Source organism: Urocampus carinirostris, chromosome 15 (assembly GCF_059441175.1).
Source record: "Urocampus carinirostris isolate Australia breed hairy pipefish chromosome 15, RoL_Ucar_1.0, whole genome shotgun sequence".
Taxonomy (NCBI): Eukaryota; Metazoa; Chordata; class Actinopteri; order Syngnathiformes; family Syngnathidae; genus Urocampus; species Urocampus carinirostris.
Window position 1 is genome coordinate 29,435,941 of NC_142363.1, and position 21,717 is coordinate 29,457,657.

Consider the following 21,717-nt stretch of genomic DNA (forward strand, 5'->3'; position numbering starts at 1 on the left):
GTGCCAACTCTGCTATGACCCAAAAACAGGCTAAGAACCATCAACAGTGGAGAAAGCTGTCCGGAGTCGCGTCTTCATTGGTGTCCTTTGCGGTTAAGGGATCAGTGAACCGTGAACCAAACTATAATACAACAATAAAATATTTCTATCTACCCTGGTCATATCCCTCGAGAGGGGTGACCGACAGCAAGACAAACACATACACAAAAACGAAGAAAATAAAAAGTAGCAAAAAAAAATCACACACAATTATTTTGGACCATGGCCAACCAAATGTCCAAACACCCAAACAAGTTAAGCACCTCGGCACCCAAGTCGGTCATGCTTTCGTCCCACCAGATGAAACGGGACACAAGAAAGCGGCCATCTCACACGGGTCAGGGTGACGCAACACACTTCTGTTCAACAGCAGGGCCCGACAGCTTTCACTGGTTTACCCCTGCCGCATCATACGGGTGCCCTGCCCATCCCTTAAAACGCGTCCAAACATCCTACTATCCTTTCACAACACCTCTTCACTCATTCCTATTACAATAAAATATAGTCTGCAGAAAAATATTCGCATTACACCAAAATAATTTTCATCTTATTTGATTCATTTTTTATATTTAGAAATGACCGACAATTCTTTAATAATTCACCAAATCCATCTCATGACCCAAAACTGCGGCAATAAATTATTCTGATCACAGAAACATTGATAAGATCTCATTTTATTGTGAACCTGGGCTATATTTTAGTTTGTCTTGACAAATTTTGAAAATGAAACTCCAGTCAAGAACTGGTTTTCAAAAACTTGGCAGAACAGGAGGAAAAAAATGTAATGTTTATTTGACAAAGGTACCAATATATCAACAACTTTGTTAAATTTGGACTTTATTTAACATTATATATCCATTCATCCATTATCTGCACCGCTTATCCTCAGTAGGGTCGCGGGGGTGCTGGAGCCCATCCCATCTATCTTCGGGCAGTGGGCAGGGGACACCTTGAACCGGTTGCCAGCCAGTCGCAGGGCACACAGGGACAGACAACTCGCTCGCTCATTCACACCTAGGGACAATTTGGACCGGCCAACTAACCTGATAAAGCATGTTTTTGGAATGTGGGAAGAAACCGGAGTGCCCGGAAGAAACCCACGCAAGCACGGGGAGAACATGCAAACTCCACACAGGAAAGCTGGTGGCTGGATTTGAACCCATGACCTCAGAACTGTGCCGCACATGTGCTAACCACTGCGCCGCCGTGCTGTCCCCTAACATTATATATATTATCATTATGTTATTTTTACAGTTTTCGTCGGCAGGTCGAATTCATTAATCTGACAGGCCCGTATGGGACCCGCAGGCTATAGTTTGTCCCTCCATCTTAGAGCTTTCCTGGAACCCAAGCCGGGTCATGTTCCACTTTTAATTTTGAGAACACTGCCCGACTTGCCGACGGCTACAAAGCCTACCCGAAACAATATGGCGAACGCGGAGGAGCCTCAGGGCGGAGCTTCCACAAAAGTAGCAGAAATCGGAACGAAAAAAAACAAAATGTGTGCGCTCACCCTCTTGCGCAGGTTGCAAGTGAGGACCAAGTTCCTGGCGAATGAGTTGGCGAAGGCGGAGTAGAAGTCCAAAACCTTGAGGAGCGCCTCTCGTCGGATGACGTGAAGGTCGCAGTAGGTGAGCGCTCGCACGTTGGCGCACGCCGGCGCTAACGTGCTCTCCTTCCAGAAGACGTCGCCAAAAACGTCGCCTTTGCCTTGAAAGCCGGCACACGCGTCACCACAATTTCAAGTTCAGGCCCGAACTACTTCATCTTCATTTCAAAACAGTTCTGCTCTTCTCTTTGCCCCCAAATTTTCCAAAAAAGACATTTGGCACAAAGGGTAGCACATTTAAAATAATGACATTGATTAATTGAAGTAAAAGTTCCAAATTATGACATGATTTTTGTTGAATCAGCTAAAAAAATGAAATTGTATTTTTGTAAATGATGGATGGATGGATGGATGGATGGATGGATGGATGGATGGATGGGTATTAAAACATAAAGGGATGATCCACGATTGTAATTCTTGTAAAAACGGATGGATGGATGGATGGATGGATGGATGGATGGATGAATGGATGAGTGGATGGGTGGATGGGTGGATGGATGGATGGATAAAGACCTGGTTGAAAAAAGGATAGATGGATGAAGACACAGATGGGCAGATGAAAACATGAATGGACCGTCGGAAACCTGGATGGATGAAACATGGATGGGTAGATGGATGGAGGAAGACCTGGATGAAAAAAGATGGTTGGATGAAGACATGGATGGGCAGACGAAAACATGAATGGGCAGTTGGAAACATGGATGGATGAAAGCATGGATGGATGAAAGCATGGATGGATGGATGGATGGATGAATGGATGGAGGGATGGATGAAGACACAGATGGGCTGATGAAAACATGGATGGGCAGTCGGAAACCTGGATGGCTGAAAGCATGGATGGATGGATGGATATTATGACATGAAGGGATGATTGATAATTGTAATTCTTGTAAAAAAGAATAGATGGATGGATGGATGAAGACACAGATGGGCAGACGAAAACATGAATGGACCGTGGGGAAACCTGGATGGATGAAACATGGATGGATAGATGGATGGAGGAAGACCTGGATGAAAAACAGATGGATGGATGAAGACATGGATAGGCAGATGAAAACATGAATGGGCAGTTGCAAACATGGATGGATGGATGGATGGATGGGTGGATATTAAGACATGAAGGGATGATTGACAATTGTAATTCTTTTAAAAAAGAATAGATGGATGGATGGATGGATGGATGAAGACACAGATGGGCTGATGAAAACATGAATGGGCAGTTGGAAACCTGGATGGATGAAAGCATGGATGGATGGATGGATGGATATTAAGTCATGAAGGGATGATTGACAATTGTAATTCTTATAAAAAAGAATAGATGGATGGATGGAAGGATGCAGACACAGATGGGCAGATTGAAAACATGAATGGACCGTCGGAAACCTGGATGGATGAAACATGGATTGATAGATGGATGGAGGAAGACCTGGATGAAAAAAGGATGGACGGATGAAGACATGGATAGGCAGATGAAAACATGAATGGGCAGTTGGAAACATGGATGGATCAAAGCATGGATGGATGGATGGATGGATGGATGGATGGATGGATATTAAGACATGAAGGGATGATTGACAATTGTAATTCTTTTAAAAAAGAATAGATGGATGGATGGATGGATGGATGGATGAAGACACAAATGGGCTGATGAAAACATGAATGGGCAGTTTGAAACCTGGATGGATGAAAGCATGGATGGATGGATGGATGGATGGATATTAAAATATGAAGGGATGATTGACAATTGTAATTCTTATAAAAAAGAATAGATGGATGGATGGAAGGAAGGATGAAGACACAGATGGGCAGATTGAAACATAAATGGACAGTCGGAAACCAGGATGGATGAAACATGGATGGATAGATGGATGGAGGAAGACCTGGATGAAAAAATGATGGATGGATGAAAAAAGGATCGATGGATGAAGACATGAATGGACACTTAGAGACCTGGATGGATAAAAACACAGATGGACTGATGGATGGATGGATGGATATTAAGACATAAGGGGTGATTGATGATTGTATTTTTTTGTAAAATAAAGATGGATGGATGGATGGATGAAGACCTGCATGAAAAAAGGATGAATGGATGAAGACACAGATGGGCAGATGAAAACATGAATGGACCGTCGGAAACCTGGATAGATGAAACATGGATGGATAGATGGATGGAGGAAGACCTGGATGAAAAAAGGATGGATGGATGAAGACATGGATAGGCAGATGAAAACATGAATGGGCAGTTAGAGACTTGGATGGATAAAAACACATATGGACTGATGGATGGATGGGTGGATATTAAGACATGAAGGGATGATTGACAACTGTAATTCTTTTAAAAAAGAATAGATAGATAGATGGATGGATGGATGAAGACACAGATGGGCAGATTGAAACATGAATGGACAGTCGGAAACCAGGATGGATGAAAGCATGGATGGATGGATGGATGGATATTAAGACATGAAGGGATGATTGACAATTGTAATTCTTATAAAAAAAGATTAGATGGATGGAAGGATGAAGACACAGATGGGCAGATTTCCGACAGTCGGAAACCAGGATGGATGAAACATGGATGAATAGATGGATGGAGGAAGACCTGGATGAAAAAAATGATGGATGGATGAAAAAAGGATTGATGGATGAAGACATAAATGGACAGTTAGAGACCTGGATGGATAAAAACACAGATGGACTGATGGATGGATGAATGGAGATTAAGACATAAGAGGTGATTGATGATTGTATTTTTTGTAAAATAAAAGATGGATGGATGGATGGATGGATGTAGAGATGGATGGATGGATGAAGACCTGGATGAAAAAAGGATGGATGGATGAAGACAAGGATGGGCAGATGAAAACATGAATGGACAGTTGGAGACCTGGGTTGATAAAAACACAGATGGACAGATGGATGGATGGATATTAAGACGTGAAGGGATGATTGATGATTGTAATTTTTGTGACAAAAGGATAGATGGATGGATGTATGGATGGATGGATGGATGGAATCGCCAATCCCAATACTTAACCAGGGCTGCGTCTAGACTTGCGTGGACTGACCCAAGATGGCGATGACTTCTTCGTCCTGGATGACTTCGAGCGATCCGGACACCACGAAGCAGAGCGAGTCGACGCTCTCTCCGGCATGGAAAATGAGATCGCCGGGGGCGCAGTGAGTCGTCTGGAACTCCACCGCCAGCGAGCGAAGACAGCCGTCGCTGGCCAGGCGGAACGCCGGGTGCTCGTTGAACACCTAGGACAGGGGTCGGGAACCTTTTTGACCAAAAGAGCTGGAATAGCTAAATATTTGGATTTTTTTCAGTACATTTTAAGACAAAATCCAGCAAAACCGCCTAATCCACTCTCCAGACCAGGGCTTTCCAACCTTTTTCAAGCTGAGAGTGTCAGGACCAGAACGGAGACAGGACCCACTTGCGTTATGTTTCTCTCAGTTTTATTGGAAGAAAGGAAAGGGTTGCCCCCACGATCCGGAGATCGGTGGACGCGGGAAGCAGGTCACTCTGAACGCGGAAGTGGATCTTCCGTGGCGAGCGATGGCGGTGTCGCGGACGGAAAAACGGGTCAGTAGCCGGGACAGGAGAGCACAAACGTGGTCGGAAGTGGGTCATAAGCCAGGAAAGGAGAGAAGACGTGGTTGTGGACAAAAAAGGTCGAAAGCCGGGACGGGAGAGTAGACGTGGTCAGGATCAAAAGACAGGTCGAAGCCGGGGGTCAGACACGAGCAAAAAACAGGTTGGAGTCAGAGTCGTGAACTGCCTAGTGTTAACTGAGGTTCACAGACGGACTGACAACAGGGGACAGATAGGAGTGGGTTTAAATAGGGACAGAGAGCCAATCAGAGTCCGAGGCAGTTGGCACCAAAGGAGCGGGCACGGGTGAAGCATATCGGTGATAATGACAGAGAGCTACTTTTCAATACTAACCAAAGTGGATAGAAGCGATCCATAGGCTGCAGCTAAGTTGTTAACATTAACAACTAGAGAAGGAGACAGTGAAAAAAAGGTAAAGATTACGAGTGCCTGATGTCCTGGAGCCGCTAATGATAAGAATAGCGGTTCGCAGCAAGCCATAGCCTGCAGCTAAGTGGCTAATATAAGTGGCTAGAGAAGTAAACAGTGAAAAAAAGTAGAAGATGCCCGAAACCCCAGACTCTGTGACATGTTTGGTTAATATTTTCAAACCATAGTGTTTTATTCAAATGAATGGAAAATTTTATACCACTAGAGGCCACTATAAAACACATACCTTCCTGTTGAGGTGGACGCAGATGTCAGCCCGCATGTCCTTGGGACAGATGGAAAGAACCTGAAATGCACAAAGCAAAATGTTGAATTCTGGGTAATATTATTTCTGCGTGAATCCTAACGTTGGGCATTTTGTCCCTAATTGATGTGGAGGTGTCACGGTGAAGATTTTAATGAGCTCTGCTTTCTCCCCCAGTCCATTTTTCGTAGCGTGACGAGGCTAGCTAGCGCTAGTTAGCGCCGAGGACGGATAAAAGCAAGCACATCTTTGTTATTTTATTTGAATTAACAAAACACCCCAAGGAAAGGAAAAATGGTATTGAGTTAGAAAAAGATCCCCAAAACACAGACACAGAAATTCACAGAAACATCTGCTAATTGGCCTTGCAGCGCTTCTTTTTCCTTACAAGCGTAATTAGCTGCACGGCATGCTGGGAATAAAAGTACTTAAGAACTCCCGTGGACGCACACAAACGCACGCAGTCGTTGTTTGCGCAGAAGCAAATGATTTATTTGCAGTTTTCTCACCAACCACCACAAAGACTTATAATTAGAGACCGCTTGGCTGCAAATGTCACTTCCCATAATAGAAGCTCGCTAATGTGTCGCGGTGAATCTTTGCTCTCTAAGCATAATATTTGCACGTATTTATTTAGTTTGATTTGTCTGTAAGAGAGCCAAATCTATAGGCTTTTGGCTCAGCTTTGGTGTGCGCAGACAGACAGTAGGTGGTGATTGAGCACCTGTCACATATAAAAGTCCATCCATCCATTATCTGTACTGCTTATCCTCAGTAGGGTCGCGGGGGTGCTGGAGCCCATCCCAGCCATCTTCGGGCAGTGGGAAGGGGACACTCTGAACTGGTTGCCAGCCAGTTGCAGGGCACACAGGGACAGACAATTCACACCTAGGGACAATTTGGACCGGCCAATCAACCTGACATGCATGTTTTTGGTATGTGGCAGGAAACCGGAGTGCCCGGAGGAAACCCACGTAAGCACGGGGAGAACATGCAAACTCCACACAGGTAGGTTGGTAGCTGGATTTGAACCCATGATCTCAGAACTGTGCCGCACACGAGCTAACCACCACGCCGCTGTGCTGCCCACATATAAAAGTGTCATTTTGTAAAGTTTTTAAAAATATTTTTGGGTTATTAATCAGCAGTTTATGAATTTTGAAACAACTAGAAAAGTTAGAAATGGAAAAACACTAGGGAGATTAAATTTTCCATGGACATTTTTTTTTTGCTAATGAATATATGAGGGGGTGAGGGACAGACAGAGATGGCCGGATCCAACTAGATGTTTGATCTTACTGTACACACGGTGTTTTTTCCCCAATTGCGCAGTGTGTCGCGGTGAAATTTTCACTTTGTTTCGTCCGTAAGAATGCAAACATTCATGCTTGAGGCTCAGCATTGGCGTGCACAGACTGACAGTAGGTGGTGATTCAGTACCTGCACCTCTCAGAAGGGTTACTCAGAATAGTATTTATTTAAAGTTTTTATAATGTTCTCCTAGATAGGAATTCTCTCCACCGAATTAACCTATTTTATAAGATATGTCTCCTTTAAGACCAAGGTGGAGGTTAGCCAATGTTGCCCGTTGTTGCTTAAACTAGGTGGCGCCGCCCCCCCAAAACACATGAAGTTCTGACCTTCTCAGTGTCGATTCCTTTGGACATGGACCAAGTGGACACGATGTAGTCCATGACGCGTTCGCTGAGACCTTTGGGAACCTGGTAGAGCTTGAGGAAGTCGCGCACGTTGTTGAGCATCTCGTGGTAGCGGTTGGTGTTAGCGTACATCTGCTGGAAGATGGTGGTCACGTTGCCGAAGATGGTGGCGTACAGGAGTGCTACAAAACACCCGAGTTCAACACAAATCACATTTTGTAGAAATATAGAAGACACCCCAGGATAGAACAATTATAAGTCAAAGAAATTCTGGTCTGCTATTGGTTATGGAAATGCTGTTATTGGCTGAACTTCCTCCCACAATACTCTCTCTTTGTTCAGTTCATAATCTCGTGTACTGGGTCCCAAGACATTCAGTGATGCTAAAAGGAGAAGCAAGATGATGATAACCATGGAAAGGAAGCTGAGATAATACAGAAAACAGAAGGTGCACGCCTTGTTACCCACGCTAAGTAATATGGTCCTCACTAATTGACAATCAGAACAATTATTAAGGTCCTGAAAATCCTCACAAGTGGATTAAAACCAGTTTTCCTTAAAAACCGCTGGTCTGCTCTTGATTAGTGTACCAGTCATCAAATGGAACTGTTTGAATTACCTCCTACAAAGCCTTTTTCTTTCCCTTCATTCAGTTCAGAAGTTAATGCAATACAACACAGTCATTTTTTATCTATTGTATTGTAAGTCTTGCAGAAATGCTAAAGGGAGAAACGAAAACAGGATAACCATGGAAACAAAGCCTAGACAAAACTCACAAAAGGCAAATAAGGCACACAAATCGTTACTCTTGCTAAATTTGATGATCTCCACCCCCCCTCCTCCCTTTGCATCCACCCGCTACTCCACTCGACCAGCTCATGTCTCGTCAGTCCATTTTTCTTTGACCTGTATGTACAGTACATTTATAATGTTTCTCAATCGCATATGTGTATAATACTCATTAGTAGGCTGATTCACAAAAAATCTGAGGACCCCAACCAATGAACAAATCGTCTCTAAGAGCCGGCTCTTGGAAGTGGCTACCCACCAGTCAAGAGCCGGTTCCCTTCGAGATGCTATTTTTCTCCTGTGATTGCTCAAAAAAAATCAGGGATTCTGTCCCGTTGACTTTTAATTTGTTGAGAACAAAAAAGGTTAAAATTATTTTGTATTTTATCTTTTTCTTAGTCAGGGGAAGTCAATTCAAGTTTGTTTGTAATGCCCTTAATCACAAGTCTCAAAGGGCTGTACAGACTACACTTATTACCTATCCCCTGATCTAAAACCTACATGAGGGCAAGGAAAAACTCAAAAACCTAGACATGAGGAAAATGAAGAAACCTATTATCCAATCCCCTGATCTAAAACCTACACAAGGGCAAGGAAAACCACAACAACCTCTACATGAGGAAAATGAAGAAACCTATTACACCATCCCCTGATCTAAAACCTAAATGAGGGCAAGGAAAAACCCAAAAATTGAAGAAACCTTGAGAAGGTACCGCACATGAGGTCATCCCCCTTCCAGGACGACCAGGCCAAAATGGATGTTGCATTGAATAACAATTAAAAATTAAATACAACATAATGAAAGTATAATATAAAATAAAAACTACTAAATATTTTAATAATATGCATCCTGCGTTTTTCAGCGTTAACTTTTAAGTAGTAATTTTCCTTTAAATACCATATTTTTAAGTATTTCATAATAATACATCATAAATGGGGGCAGCACGGCGGCGCAGTGGTTAGCGCGTGTTCTGAAGTCGTGGGAACCTCCTGCGTGAGTTCAAATCCAGCTTCCGGCCTTACTGTGCGGAGTTTGTATGTTCTCCCCGTGCTTGCGTGGGTTTCCTCCGGGCACTCCGGTTTCCTCCCACATTCCAAAGACATGCATTTCAGGTGAATTGGCCGGTCCAAATTGTCCCTAGGTGTGACTGAGCGTGCGAGTTGTCTGTCCCCGTGTGCCCTGCGATTGGCTGGCAACCAGTTCAGGGTGTCCCCTGCCCACTGCCCGATGATTGCTGGGATGGGCTCCAGCACCCCGCCACCCTACTGAGGATAAGCGGTGCAGCTAATGAGATGAGACATCATAAATGGTAATATTAGGATAAACAACCTGAAGAGTCATTTGGGAGCCAAAAGAGTCAAAACATTTGCATCTCTAAAAAGAGTCGGAATTCCCATCTCTACAACAGACCATTCATGTTAGATTTAACTTATTAAACTCACTTTGTATTGTGTACTGCTGAATGTTATTTCATGATATTGTTTATTTTTGTTGCATTTCAAGTTTGGGAAAAAATCTGTTGCTAGTGAGGTGCAATAAATATTACTAGGTTCTATATCACAACTACCAGTCTGTTCTTCTCCATTCAACTGAGTCAAATACTGTTTAGAAAATGTATTATTCTTTGACATTCAACTTCTTTTTAAAGTAACGAGAATAGTTAACTAGTTACTTTTACTATAGAGTAACTCAATTACTAACTCGGTTACTTTTTGGAAGCAGTAGTGAGTAACTATTACTAATTACTTTTTGAAATGTCAATGTAATGCATTTATATAGCGCTTTTTATCTACAATGTACTTCACACTTACCCATTCACACACACTCACACACCTATAGCAGCGTCAGCAATGCAAAGCAACTACCTGCTTATCATTAGGGATTCAGTGTCTTGGCTAAGGACACTTCGACAATGAGCAATGAGGAGCCGGGAATCGAACCTGTGTCCTCCTGGTCCCAAGACAAACGCTTTACCTCCTGAGCTAATGAAGAATGTTGGCAAAACAATAGACTAATTTCCCACTTTTTTCAATTAAATTTAAAAGGGATTCATACAATTTTCCAGAAGTCACTGCATTGTTTTGTATTTAGAGCGCATGCGGTGGAAAAGAGCAGCTCGCCCTTTTTCTTGTTGCCGTCACAAAAAAAGAAGAAGCTCTGTGAGTGGTTTCATGAGAGAAATATGAGCTTTTTTATTCCCACAAATCAAGGTTACAGTCACGTGTTACCCCCTCAACCCCGACAAAACGAGTGTAAGTGAGAAGGTTTTAGGTAACGAGGCCATCGGGGAGCGAAGCAGCACCCCGTTCCCGACAGACCCCCGGTAACAAAGTCCAACGAACCGTCCAAAAACTGAGGTGGAAGCTGGAAGCAATCGATAGGCTGATCACAATCTCGGCTTTCTATTGAAATTTTAAGTTTATGGGTCAAGGAGGCGCCGCTAACATTGGGAACTTGCTTTAGTTTCTTATTAATGTTTAAAAGTATCTTCAATGGCATACAATGGATGAAGAAGGAGAAGGAGAAGGAGAAGGAGAAGATGACGATTGTGAAGGAGAAGGAGGAGAAGAAGAAGGAGAAGGAGAAGATGAAGATTGTGAAGGAGAAGGAGGAGAAGAAGCAGGAGAAGGAGGGGAAGAATTGGAAGGAGAAGGAGGAGAAGAAGAAGGAGAAGGAGGGGAAGAATTGGAAGGAGAAGGAGGGGGACGCGAAGGAGAAGGAGGGGGAGGAGAAGGAGAAGAAAAATGAGATGGAGAAGGAGAAGAAATGAAATGATCTGCATTTTATATAGCGCTTTTCAAGTCAATGACTTCTCAAAGCGCTTTACAATGTGCTCCACATTTCCCAATAGGGGCCTTGCAGCCATGTAAGGCGCTAACCTGCTTATTGGGGGTATTAGGGGTTCAGTGTCTTACCCAAGGACACTTCGACATGTAACACAGAAGAGCCGGGATTCGAACTGGGATCCCTTGATCCCAAGACGAGCGCTCTACCTCCTGAGCTACTGCCGCCCCTAGAAGATGAAGATGAAAAAGAAGATGGTGAAGGAGGAGAAGGAGAAGGAGAATGAGAAGGAGGGGGAGTATAGGAAGGAGAAGGAGGAGAAGGAGGAGAAGGAGAAGATGAAGATGAAGATTGTGAAGGAGAAGGAGGAGAAGAAGCAGGAGAAGGAGGGGAAGAATTGGAAGGAGAGGGAGGAGAAGAAGAAGGAGAAGGAGGGGAAGAATTGGAAGGAGAAGGAGGGGGAGGAGAAGGAGAAGGAAAATGAGATGGAGAAGGGGAAGATGAAGATGAAAAAGAAGATGGTGAAGGAGGAGAAGGAGAAGGAGAATGAGAAGGAGGGGGAGTATGGGAAGGAGAAGGAGGAGAAGGAGGAGAAGGAGGAGAAGGAGGAGAAGGAGGAGAAGGAGGAGAAGGAGGAGAAGGAGGAGAAGGAAGAGAAGGAGGAGAAGGAGTAGAAGAAGGAGAAGGAGAGGGAGAAGGAGAAGGAGAAGATGAAGATTGTGAAGGAGAAGGAGGAGAAGAAGCAGGAGAAGGAGGGGAAGAATTGGAAGGAGAAGGAGGAGAAGAAGAAGGAGGAGAAGGAAAATGAGATGGAGAAGGGGAAGATGAAGATGAAAAAGAAGATGGTGAAGGAGGAGAAGGAGAAGGAGAAGGAGAAGGAGAAGGAGAAGGAGAAGGAGGGGGAGTATGGGAAGGAGAAGGAGGAGAAGGAGGAAAAAGAGGAAAAGGAGGAGAAGGAGAAGAAGGAGGAGGAGGAGAAGGAGGAGGAGAAGGAGAAAGAGAAGGAGAAGGAGAAGGAGAAGGAGAAGGAGAAGAAGGAAAAGAATAGGGGGAGGAAGAGGAAGGAGGAAGTGTCTCATCCTAATGAGAACATTTTTAAAAATGTTTTTCATCCTAGACAAAAGAGTTTTTCCTTAGAAATAATAATATTTTTTCTTGGAATGAGAATGTTCATTGTTATAATGAGAAAGTATCTCATCTTAATGAGAAACCATTTTAAAACATGTGTTTCATACAAATATTAGAAAACTTTTTTAAAAAGGAGAAACGATTTTCGGCAGAACTTTTTTTTTGTTATAATGAGAAAGTGTCTCATCCTAATGAGGAACTTTTTTTCTCATTTGTTTAAATAATATGTCCTTTTTCTTGGGATGAGAATGTCTATTGTTCGAATGAGAAAGTATCTCATCCTAATGAGAACCCATTTAAAAGCATGTCTTTCATACAAATGAAAAAATGTCACCTCCAATTAGAAACAATTTGGTAATAGGTTATTTTTAAAAATCTGCCTGAAAAACGGAGAAAAGCTCGAGGTGAGAGCAATGTTCCCTCTAAGGTGCGTGTGCGCGCAATTGCGCACCACCCAGAGCTTTTCCGCGCACAAGAAAATCTAGCCGGCTCACAAAAATCAGGGCTCGAAATTGCTAATTAAGAAGCGAATTAAGTCAAAGTTACAGTGCATGAAGGTCAAAATACACGGGTTCCCCTGACTTTGTGTTCTAAATGCGGTATTTGGAAGTCAAGGTCAAAGTAGAACGAGGTTGAGTAAAGTCAGTCGAGTTTTTCGAGAACCGGCTTCTTCAGCTCGGCTCACGAAAATGAGCCGGCTCTTTCGTTCCCGAACGGCTCTTCAGGTTGTTTTTGCTTCTTTAATCCCAACATGACCAAATATTATGTAATATTATACACAAAATGATTTACAGGGAGGGGGGGTCAATAGAGCCAAAAAGAAAAAAGTACCAAATTGAAAAAAATAGTGAAAAGCTGACAAAAGGGAAACAAAAGGAGAGGAAAATAGAAAAAAACAGCAGGATTTTTTTTTTAAAAGCCAGAAGAAAAGAAAGAAACAAATAAAGGAAAAAATGTAATAGAGAACAAAAAAGCAAGAAAAAAGATTTTAAAAAAGGAGAAAAGTAGAAAAAAACAGGGAAAAAGAAGAAAAAGTTTGTGTTGTATTCAAAAAATTTCCAATTATATTAAGTCAATCTTGTTGCCAACATTGTACTTCCACGAAAAAATGTGATCCAATACAGTTGTGTATCGTGCAACCGACTAAATAAGCCCTAAAAAATGTTAGTATTATGCAACAAAAGATACCAGGAAAAAAAAGAAAAGGAAATCTTGCGAAAGAATTGTTGTAAAAACAAATGACAAAAGGCAAAATGTGACTTGATGTCAGGTTTTGGACATGTTTGATAATGACTTAGTTGCCACACTTGGGATTGCTGTTGCTCACTGTTCTTTCAAGCGTTGCTCACCGACTTTGTGTGAACGCTAGAAAATTACAGGGAACATTGGGTGAGAGTATAGATTTGACCGCGTCGAAAGAGTAAGGCGACGAGCGCCCCGTGGTACTCAATGGCGTCGGCATCGAGTGTCGTCCGCTCTCTTTGCGCCTCTCTGACGGATCGCACACACAAAGACACGCACAAAGACACCCACAAACATTACTGTCGGCTCTTCTTTCATCAATCGATTGTGCGTCTCTCAGCAGCGACCCAAAACCAACAAAGTCAATCGGCTAAGATGCCAGTGCAAACATTGTGTCAGTGTCTATGTGTGTTTGTTTTTGTTAGCATCTAATTTCCTGCCACCGGTCTCAGCCCAACCGATCAAATACCGGCTCTATAACCTCCATCACAAAAAAAAAAAAACATCCTTTGAACTCCTTCGATTGGACGCCGCAAATAAAGTTCCAGCAAAAACCAGAAATTCCGGTAAGGTAGGTCACATGACCAAGATGGCCCCGCCTTCTATTCAATCGTTGCACTTCTTGTATACCGGGGGTCTCCGAGATGGTGCCTGCCCGATGACCTGTTCCGAAAATAGCTCGCCAGTGCTTGCTTATTGTGATTTTCTAGGAAAATCAAGACTGAGTCTATTGAACACCACTTTTAATAATGGACAGTAATAATATAGCAACAACATGGTAACAACATAGTAATAACATGAAAAGGTATTATTTTAGAAATGCATATTAAAGGATTTTATACTTTTGACTATAAAGGATTTTATACGATTGACTAAAAAGTACATGTATTCAGTTTGATGCAGTAGAGATATTTGCCGACTGTGTTTTTATCCAAGGTACCGTAAATTCCGGACTATAAGCCACTACTTTTTTCCCAAACTTTTCAGCCCTGCGGCTTATTCAGTGAAGCGGCCAATTTATGTAATTTTCCTAACGGCCGCCAGCGGCGTTAGAGTATAAAAGGTAAGATTTAGACCAGTGGAATATATGCGACGAGGAAGACTGCAACTTCTTAGCTTTTGCACTAATTGTCTATATGACAAAGTTTCTGTCCGATACTGAGGAAGACGACTTTGATGGCGTCAGTTATAAGGAAGAAGATGAGGGCGGTTTACCGTGATTTTTACAAGTACGGTATATTTATTTTAACGGACCCGTTTACTGTGATGCGAGCGTGTTCCTAGTAGCGTGTTGCTACCTTTCAAAGGCACGGTTTGGGATGAAAGTTATATTATTATTATTAAAGCTTTGAAAACTCTCTCAGTGTAACGTCTTTCTTTGTAAATATGTGTAACCATGTATAATATGTAGTTGCAACTGTACAACGGGACCCGGACTCTGCAGGTCTGCATCAAACCTTAAGTACCGGTATCATTTTCCGTTTATTTTGCCGGTTGTGGTTTTTGGACTGTGTACTTTCTATTCAGTTACAATCACGGGACTCAAAGTCGGGTTTGGGTTAATTTTGTGATCGTGTTACATGTTTTAATGTGGGCGCATGCGGCTTATATACAGGTGCGGTTATCCTCTTAAAATTTGGTGGGTACGGCTTATAATCAGGTGCGCTCTATAGTCCGGAATTTACGGTACATTAGAAGCTTAGGCTGTGTGGAATGCATCAGACGTATTTCTGATAACAGAATTCCTGCGAGTGTTGACGGAGAAGGCCAGACGCAGAAGGGCAGACGTCGGGGGCGCCGCTGGTATGCGAAGATTGCGGAGCCCAGCCGACACGCCCTCAGGGGGGCAGAAGACCAATAAGAGAAAGCTAACGTTAACTACAGATGACACATAGCACCAGGGTTGGGTAGGGTTACTTTAACTTGATTACTTTCAATTAGTTCAGGATTACTCCGATACCAAATATGCTAATAAGAGACAAAAGAAACTAAATATGAATAAAATGACTAAATTTTGTGCAGGCTTGGGGAGTAACGGAATACATGGAACGGCAAAAATGATGTTGGCAAGCTGTTTGGATTTATTTTCATTTGGTCTCTGTCACATTTCATGTTCGTTTTGCCGGAGATCAAAGAGATCAAAGCCAGGAGAGAAAGTTTACCACGTGTTGTGAGTCATCATTTTATTCATATTTACTTTCTTTTGTCTTTTATTAGCATATTTGGTATTGGAGTAATCCAAAAGTAATGGAAAGTAATCAAGTTAAAGTAACCCTACCCAACCCTGCCTAGCACATAACCAATGGGATGTCTTTTCTTTGTTTGTGAAATGTATAAATGATCCGGGGCAAACCAGAGGACCAGGGGGCCAGATGTGGTCCAGTGTCTCATTATCAGGGGCCCACACATGAAATGTTGAAAATTTGTACAAGGTACTCACAGCCAACCATCATCATGGCGACGGAGAAGACCTTCTCGCCGTCAGTGGAGGGCGCTATGTTCCCGAAGCCGATGGTGGTGAGGCTGGTCATGGTGAAGTAGAGCGAGGTAATGTAGAGCGAGTCCTTCCCGGGGCCGCCTTCCCAACGCCCCGAGCCGCTAACGTTGTAGCGGTACGGCGAGCCAATGCTCAAGGCGAGCTGGTAGAGCCAGCTGTCCGTCTTGATGCTGTTGCTCGCCTCGTCGATCACTTCGTAGTCGCCGATGCTGTACCTGCCCGGAATTCGCAGAGAGGTAAAAAAAAAATTTTAAAAAATGAAAGGCGCTTAAGAGGAAGAGCGGTCAGTGAAGAGTTCTTCAAAACATTTATAGTTTGTGGTCAATGAGGTTGACTGTGTCCAGACCCACTGTTGGTGCGTCTGGTGTACGGAAAAGAAGTAAAAAAGAAGAAGAAGCATGCTGAATGGAAGGAAGGAAGGAAGGAAGGAAGGAAGGAAGGAAGGAAGGAAGGAAGAAAGGAAGGAAGGAAGGAAGGAAGGAAGGAAGGAAGGAAGGAAGGAAGGAAGGAAGGAAGGAAGGAAGGATGAAAACATGAAGTAGGAGGTTAGTCAAGAGAGAAAAAAGGAAGGAAGGTAAGAAACAGGAGGTCAGCAAGGAACAAAGGATCAAGTCTTGTCTTTTGAAGGAAGGAAGGAAGGAAGGAAAAAAGAAAAGAAGAAAGAAGGGTTGAGAAGAAGTCGAATAAAAGCTGAAAGAAATAAGTACAAGAAAATAACAAGCAGAAACAGTAAAAAAATTAAGAAAAATAGAAGGAAAGGGAGGGAAGGGAGGGAAGGAGATTAGGGACTAAGGAAAAGAAGAAGGAAGGAGATAAAGATCAAACAAAGAAATGAAAGGAGAAGAAAAGGAATGTGATAAAGAAAGAAAGAAAGAAATAGAAAAAGAAACAAAGAAAGAAGGGAGAGGGATAAAGAAAGAAAGAAAGAAAGAGGAAAGAAGGGAGGAAGGAAGGAAGGAAAGAAGAGAAAGGAAGAAAATAGGGGACGAAATAAAGAAAGAAGGAAGGAAGAAAATAAGGGAAGAAAGAAAGAAATAAAGAAAGAAAGAAAGTAAGAAAATAGGGTAATACAGAAAGAAAGAAAAAAAGAAAGAAGAGAGAGGGATAAAGAAAGAAAGAAAGAAAGAAAGAATAATAGAAAAAAGGAGGATACGAAAGAAGGAAAATACAAAAAGAAAGAAGGAATGAAGGAAGAAATGAAAAGAGGGAGGAAAGAATGAAAGAAAGAGGGAAGGAAGGAAGGAAGAAATAAAGTAGAAGAGTCCTTTGTTTTCACCATATACACGCCAGCCAGTGGGCCACCAATCCAAAGACGCAGACCAGCAAAACCAGGACCGCAGCTCCGTACTCCAAGTAGTGGTCCAGTTTCCGGGCCACACGGCCCAATCGCAGCAGACGGACCACCTTCAGGGAACTGAACAGACTGCTCATCCCCTGAAGACATCCCAAAGACCAAAGCAAGAGAGTTCAAGACATTGTCCTACTATAAAATGTTCCATTTCATTTTTGGTTTTGAAATACTCCGATTTAAGAAAAGATCCTGTATCAGGTCCTTGATTTCAAGCGCTAAAGTCATGAAAATGCATTGAAAACCTCAAAATGAAAAGGGCTAGCTAAAAAGTTCTTTTTAGCATTAAAGGTGGGGTGTATCGTGTGAGGTGTCCTTAAAAAGTTGAGTATCTACTCTATTAAGTATGTGTTAACAATGCCCGGCTGAGTTCAAAGAGCCTTTATCAGTTCTCCTGCTTTTACCAACGCTGTTACGGGACACAATTGATAGTAGGGAAAGGGGGGCAGAGGAGGGAAGGTCGGGGAGGGACTTTGTGCTTTTTAGCGCAATTTTTTGTCAGCGTAGCAAGAAAATGGTGAGAGTGAGAAAAGGACTGTTTTAAACAAAGTCCAAAACGTCAATCTAAACCCTCAAAAAGATGAGAAAGAAGGGCAGAGGAGGGAACGTCAGGGGGTGAGTTAATGCTTTTTAGCGCATTTTTTTTGTTAGCGTAGCAAGAAAATGGTGAGAGTGAGAAAAGGACTGTTTCAAACCTCAACCCAAACCATCAAAAAGGTGAGAAAGAAGGGCAGAGGAGTGAAGGTCGGGGAGTGACTTTATGTTTTTTAGCGCAATTTTTTGTTAGCTTAGCAAGAAAATGGTGAGAGTGAGAAAAGGACTATTTTAAACAAAGTCCAAACCTCGACCCAAACCCTTAAAAAGGTGAGAAAGGGGGGGGAGGAAGGAAGGTTGAGGAGTGACTATGCGTTTCATCAGGTTTTTTTTGTTAGCGCAGCAAGAAAATGGTGAGAGTGAGAAAAGGACTATTTTAAACAAAGTCCAAACCTCGACCCAAACCCTTAAAAAGGTGAGAAAGGGGGGGGAGGAAGGAAGGTTGAGGAGTGACTATGCGTTTCATCAGGTTTTTTTTGTTAGCGCAGCAAGAAAATGGTGAGAGTGAGAAAAGAACTGTTTCAAACCTCAACCCAAACCCTCAAAAATATAAGAAGGGCAGAGGAGGGAACGTGAGGGGTTGAGTTTATGCTTTTTAGCGCAGTTTTTTGTTAGCGTAGCAAGAAAATGGTGAGAGTGAGAAAAGAACTGTTTCAAACCTCAACCCAAACCCTCAAAAAGATGAGAAAGAAGGGCAGAGGAGGGAACGTCAGGGGGTGAGTTTATGCTTTTTAGCGCATTTTTTTGTTAGCGTAGCAAGAAAATGGTGAGAGTGAGAAAAGGACTGTTTCAAACCTCAACCCAAACCATCAAAAAGGTGAGAAAGAAGGGCAGAGGAGTGAAGGTCGGGGAGTGACTTTATGTTTTTTAGCGCAATTTATTGTTAGCTTAGCAAGAAAATGGTGAGAGTGAGAAAAGGACTATTTCAAACAAAGTCCAAACCTCGACCCAAACCCTTAAAAAGGTGAGAAAGGGGGGGAGAGGAAGGAAGGTTGAGGAGTGACTATGCGTTTCATCAGGTTTTTTTTTGTTAGCGCAGCAAGAAAATGGTGAGAGTGAGAAAAGGACTGTTTCAAACCTCAACCCAAACCCTCAAAAATGTGAGAAAGGGGGGCAGAGGAGTGAAGGTCGGGGAGTGACTTTATGCTTTTTAGCGCAATTTTTTGTTAGCGTAGCAAGAAAATGGTGAGAGTGAGAAAACGACTGTTTCGAAAAAAGTCCAAACGTCAACCCAAACCCTCAAAAAGGTGAGAAAGAAGGGCAGGGGAGGGAACGTCAGGGGGTGAGTTTATGCTTTTTAGCGCAGTTTTTTTGTTAGCGTAGCAAGGAAATGGTGAGAGTGAGAAAAGGCCTGTTTCAAACCTCAACCCAAACCCTCAAAAAGATTAGAAAAAGGGGCAGAGGAGAGAAGGTCGGGGAGTGACTTTATGCTTTTAGCGCAATATTTTGTTAGCGTAGCAAGAAAATGGTGAGAGTGAGAAAAGGACTGTTTCAAACAAAGTCAAAACATCAACCCAAACCCCCAAAATATCAAAAAGGAAGAGTTTATTCCTGTCATGGTTTCCGTGGTGCCCAATTGGCTGCGCCCATGTGTGTTACGGTTGCCATGGTGCCCAATTGGCCCCGCCCGTGTGGTGCTAGCTGCTGCTCATTGAGAGATTGACTTTCTGTTTATATAAAGCTCAGCGCTCTCTTGCTTCGGGGTCAGCCCGTCAAACGATGATAACGCGATATCTCCAGTCCGGTATTCTTCCTGTTTATTGTTGCCCTGTTTAATTTCGGGTTCCAGTTTAGTTTTCGTCTGTTTTTGTCCTGTTTATCATTCTCTCCAGATTTCGTTCCAGTCTAGTTTCTCCTGTTAATTTTCGATATCCTGATCCGTTATCTATCCTGTCTGTCACTTCCTGTCCGGTATCGACCCCATCTGTCCGATATCAACTCGGGCAATTGGAATCGGTCTCGTCGGTCTCTGGCTTCCGGTCTTTCCCCGCCAGACCGGCTACCTAACGTGCATGACTCGACATTTCCTGTCAAATAAAAGGCTTGTGTGAGAACGTCACGCGATTGGGTCCTGTATCTGTTCTGGTTCTGACAATTCCAACGCGTCTAAGATGTGCATGTACTCATGACTATCTGACCGAGGCTGCGATTCTGACTTAAAACCAGGAGATGGCGACAGAAACTAACGCATTTTCAAATTACGGACAACACCTTTAAATTTGATAAAACCCTAGATAAAGAAAATAAATACTAGGATAAGTAGCCAGCTATTTGATTGTCGGCCATTTTTAGATAATCATTCGCAACCAAAAATGCTTTATAAATTCAATCCATGTACAATTTTCCAAACCCAAATAAAAAATGGTGCTTTTTTTCGTTTTTTTTTCACAAAACACACAAACAGAATAGTGCGCACACAAACACAGCCTCTGGAGGCGTCTGCCAACTCCCAATAAGAACGTTACATCACCTTTCACTTGTTTACAAGTCATGCCTGTGGGAGTGTGTGCTTGCTTTTGTGCAAAAAGTGGGTGTTGTAGCGCTCTTAAAATAAAAAGTACAGTAGAACAAGAAAAGAAGATTTCTGCAAAGAAGGTCTTTCTCCCAACACACATACTAGGTAGGCATTCAGGCGTAGGCGTGGCCTTTTTGGCTAGAAGTGAAGTCATGTTTATTTGTGACGCCATTAATCACAAAAAGTCTCAAAGGACTGTAGAGACTACAGACTATTATGACCACATCCCCTGATCTAAAACCTACAGGAGGGCAAGGAAAAACACAAAAACCTCAACATGAGGTAAATGAAGTAACCCTGAACTGTCACGATTGCCCATTGCCCTCACCTGGGCCCGCTCGTTTGGCGCCAGCTGCTGCTTGTTGCCTCCTATTTAAACTCAGTGCTCTCATTCACTCCTGGTCAGTCCGTCAACGAACCTCTGCACTTGCAAGGCATGCATTTTGACTCTGTCCGGTATTCTGCTCGTGTATCCAGTATTAGGTATCGATCCCGTCTGTCCCGTCCTGTCCGGTATCTTGCTCGTGTATCCAGTATCCGGTATCGATCCCGTCTGTCCCGTCCGGTCCGGTATCTTGCTCGTGTATCCAGTGTCCGGTATCGATCCCGTCAGTCCTGTCCGGTCCAGTATCTTGCTCGTGTATCTGGTATCGATCCCGTCTGTCCTGTCCGGTATCTAGCTCGTGCATCCTGTATCCAGTATCGATCCCGTCCGTCCCGTCCTGTCCGGTATACTGCTCGTATGTCCAATATCCGGTATCGATCCCGTCAGTCCCGTCCTTTCCGATATCTTGCTCGTTCATCCTGTATCCGGTATTGATCCCGTCAGTCCCCCCTGTCCGGTATCGATCCCGTCTGTCCCGTCCAGTCTGGAATCCTTCTCGTGTATCCAGTATCGGGTATTGATCCCGTCTGTCCCGTCTTGTCCAGTATCTTGCTCGTGCATCCTGTATCCAGTATTGATCCCGTCTGTCCTGTCTTGTCCGATATGTTGCTCATGCCTCCTGTATCCGGTATCGATCCCTTCAGTCCTGTCCAGTCCGGTATCCTGCTCTTGTATCCAGTATCCAGTATCAATCCAGTCTATCCCGTCCTTTCCGGTATCTTGCTTGTGTATCCAGTATTTGGTATTGATCCCGTCTGTCCCGTCTTGTCCAGTATCTTGCTCATGCATCCTGTATCCAGTATTGATCCCGTCCGTCTCGTCCTGTCCGGTAT

At 43.2% G+C, this 21,717-nt stretch overlaps 1 protein-coding gene across 1 annotated transcript in view; it reads right to left on the reverse strand.

Annotated features, from left to right (window-relative positions):
* The window catches only part of kcnh5b (potassium voltage-gated channel, subfamily H (eag-related), member 5b), a 50,843-nt gene that overhangs the window by 8,479 nt on the left and 20,647 nt on the right, over nucleotides 1–21,717 (reverse strand). Inside the window, exons 7-12 of the mRNA XM_088354387.1 lie at nucleotides 17,319–17,476; nucleotides 15,986–16,257; nucleotides 7,584–7,783; nucleotides 5,926–5,985; nucleotides 4,720–4,912; nucleotides 1,553–1,749 (exon numbers count right to left, since the gene is read on the reverse strand). Of these exons, the coding sequence (XP_088210513.1) occupies nucleotides 1,553–1,749; nucleotides 4,720–4,912; nucleotides 5,926–5,985; nucleotides 7,584–7,783; nucleotides 15,986–16,257; nucleotides 17,319–17,476 (1,080 nt within the window). The remainder of the gene's footprint in view (nucleotides 1–1,552; nucleotides 1,750–4,719; nucleotides 4,913–5,925; nucleotides 5,986–7,583; nucleotides 7,784–15,985; nucleotides 16,258–17,318; nucleotides 17,477–21,717) is intronic.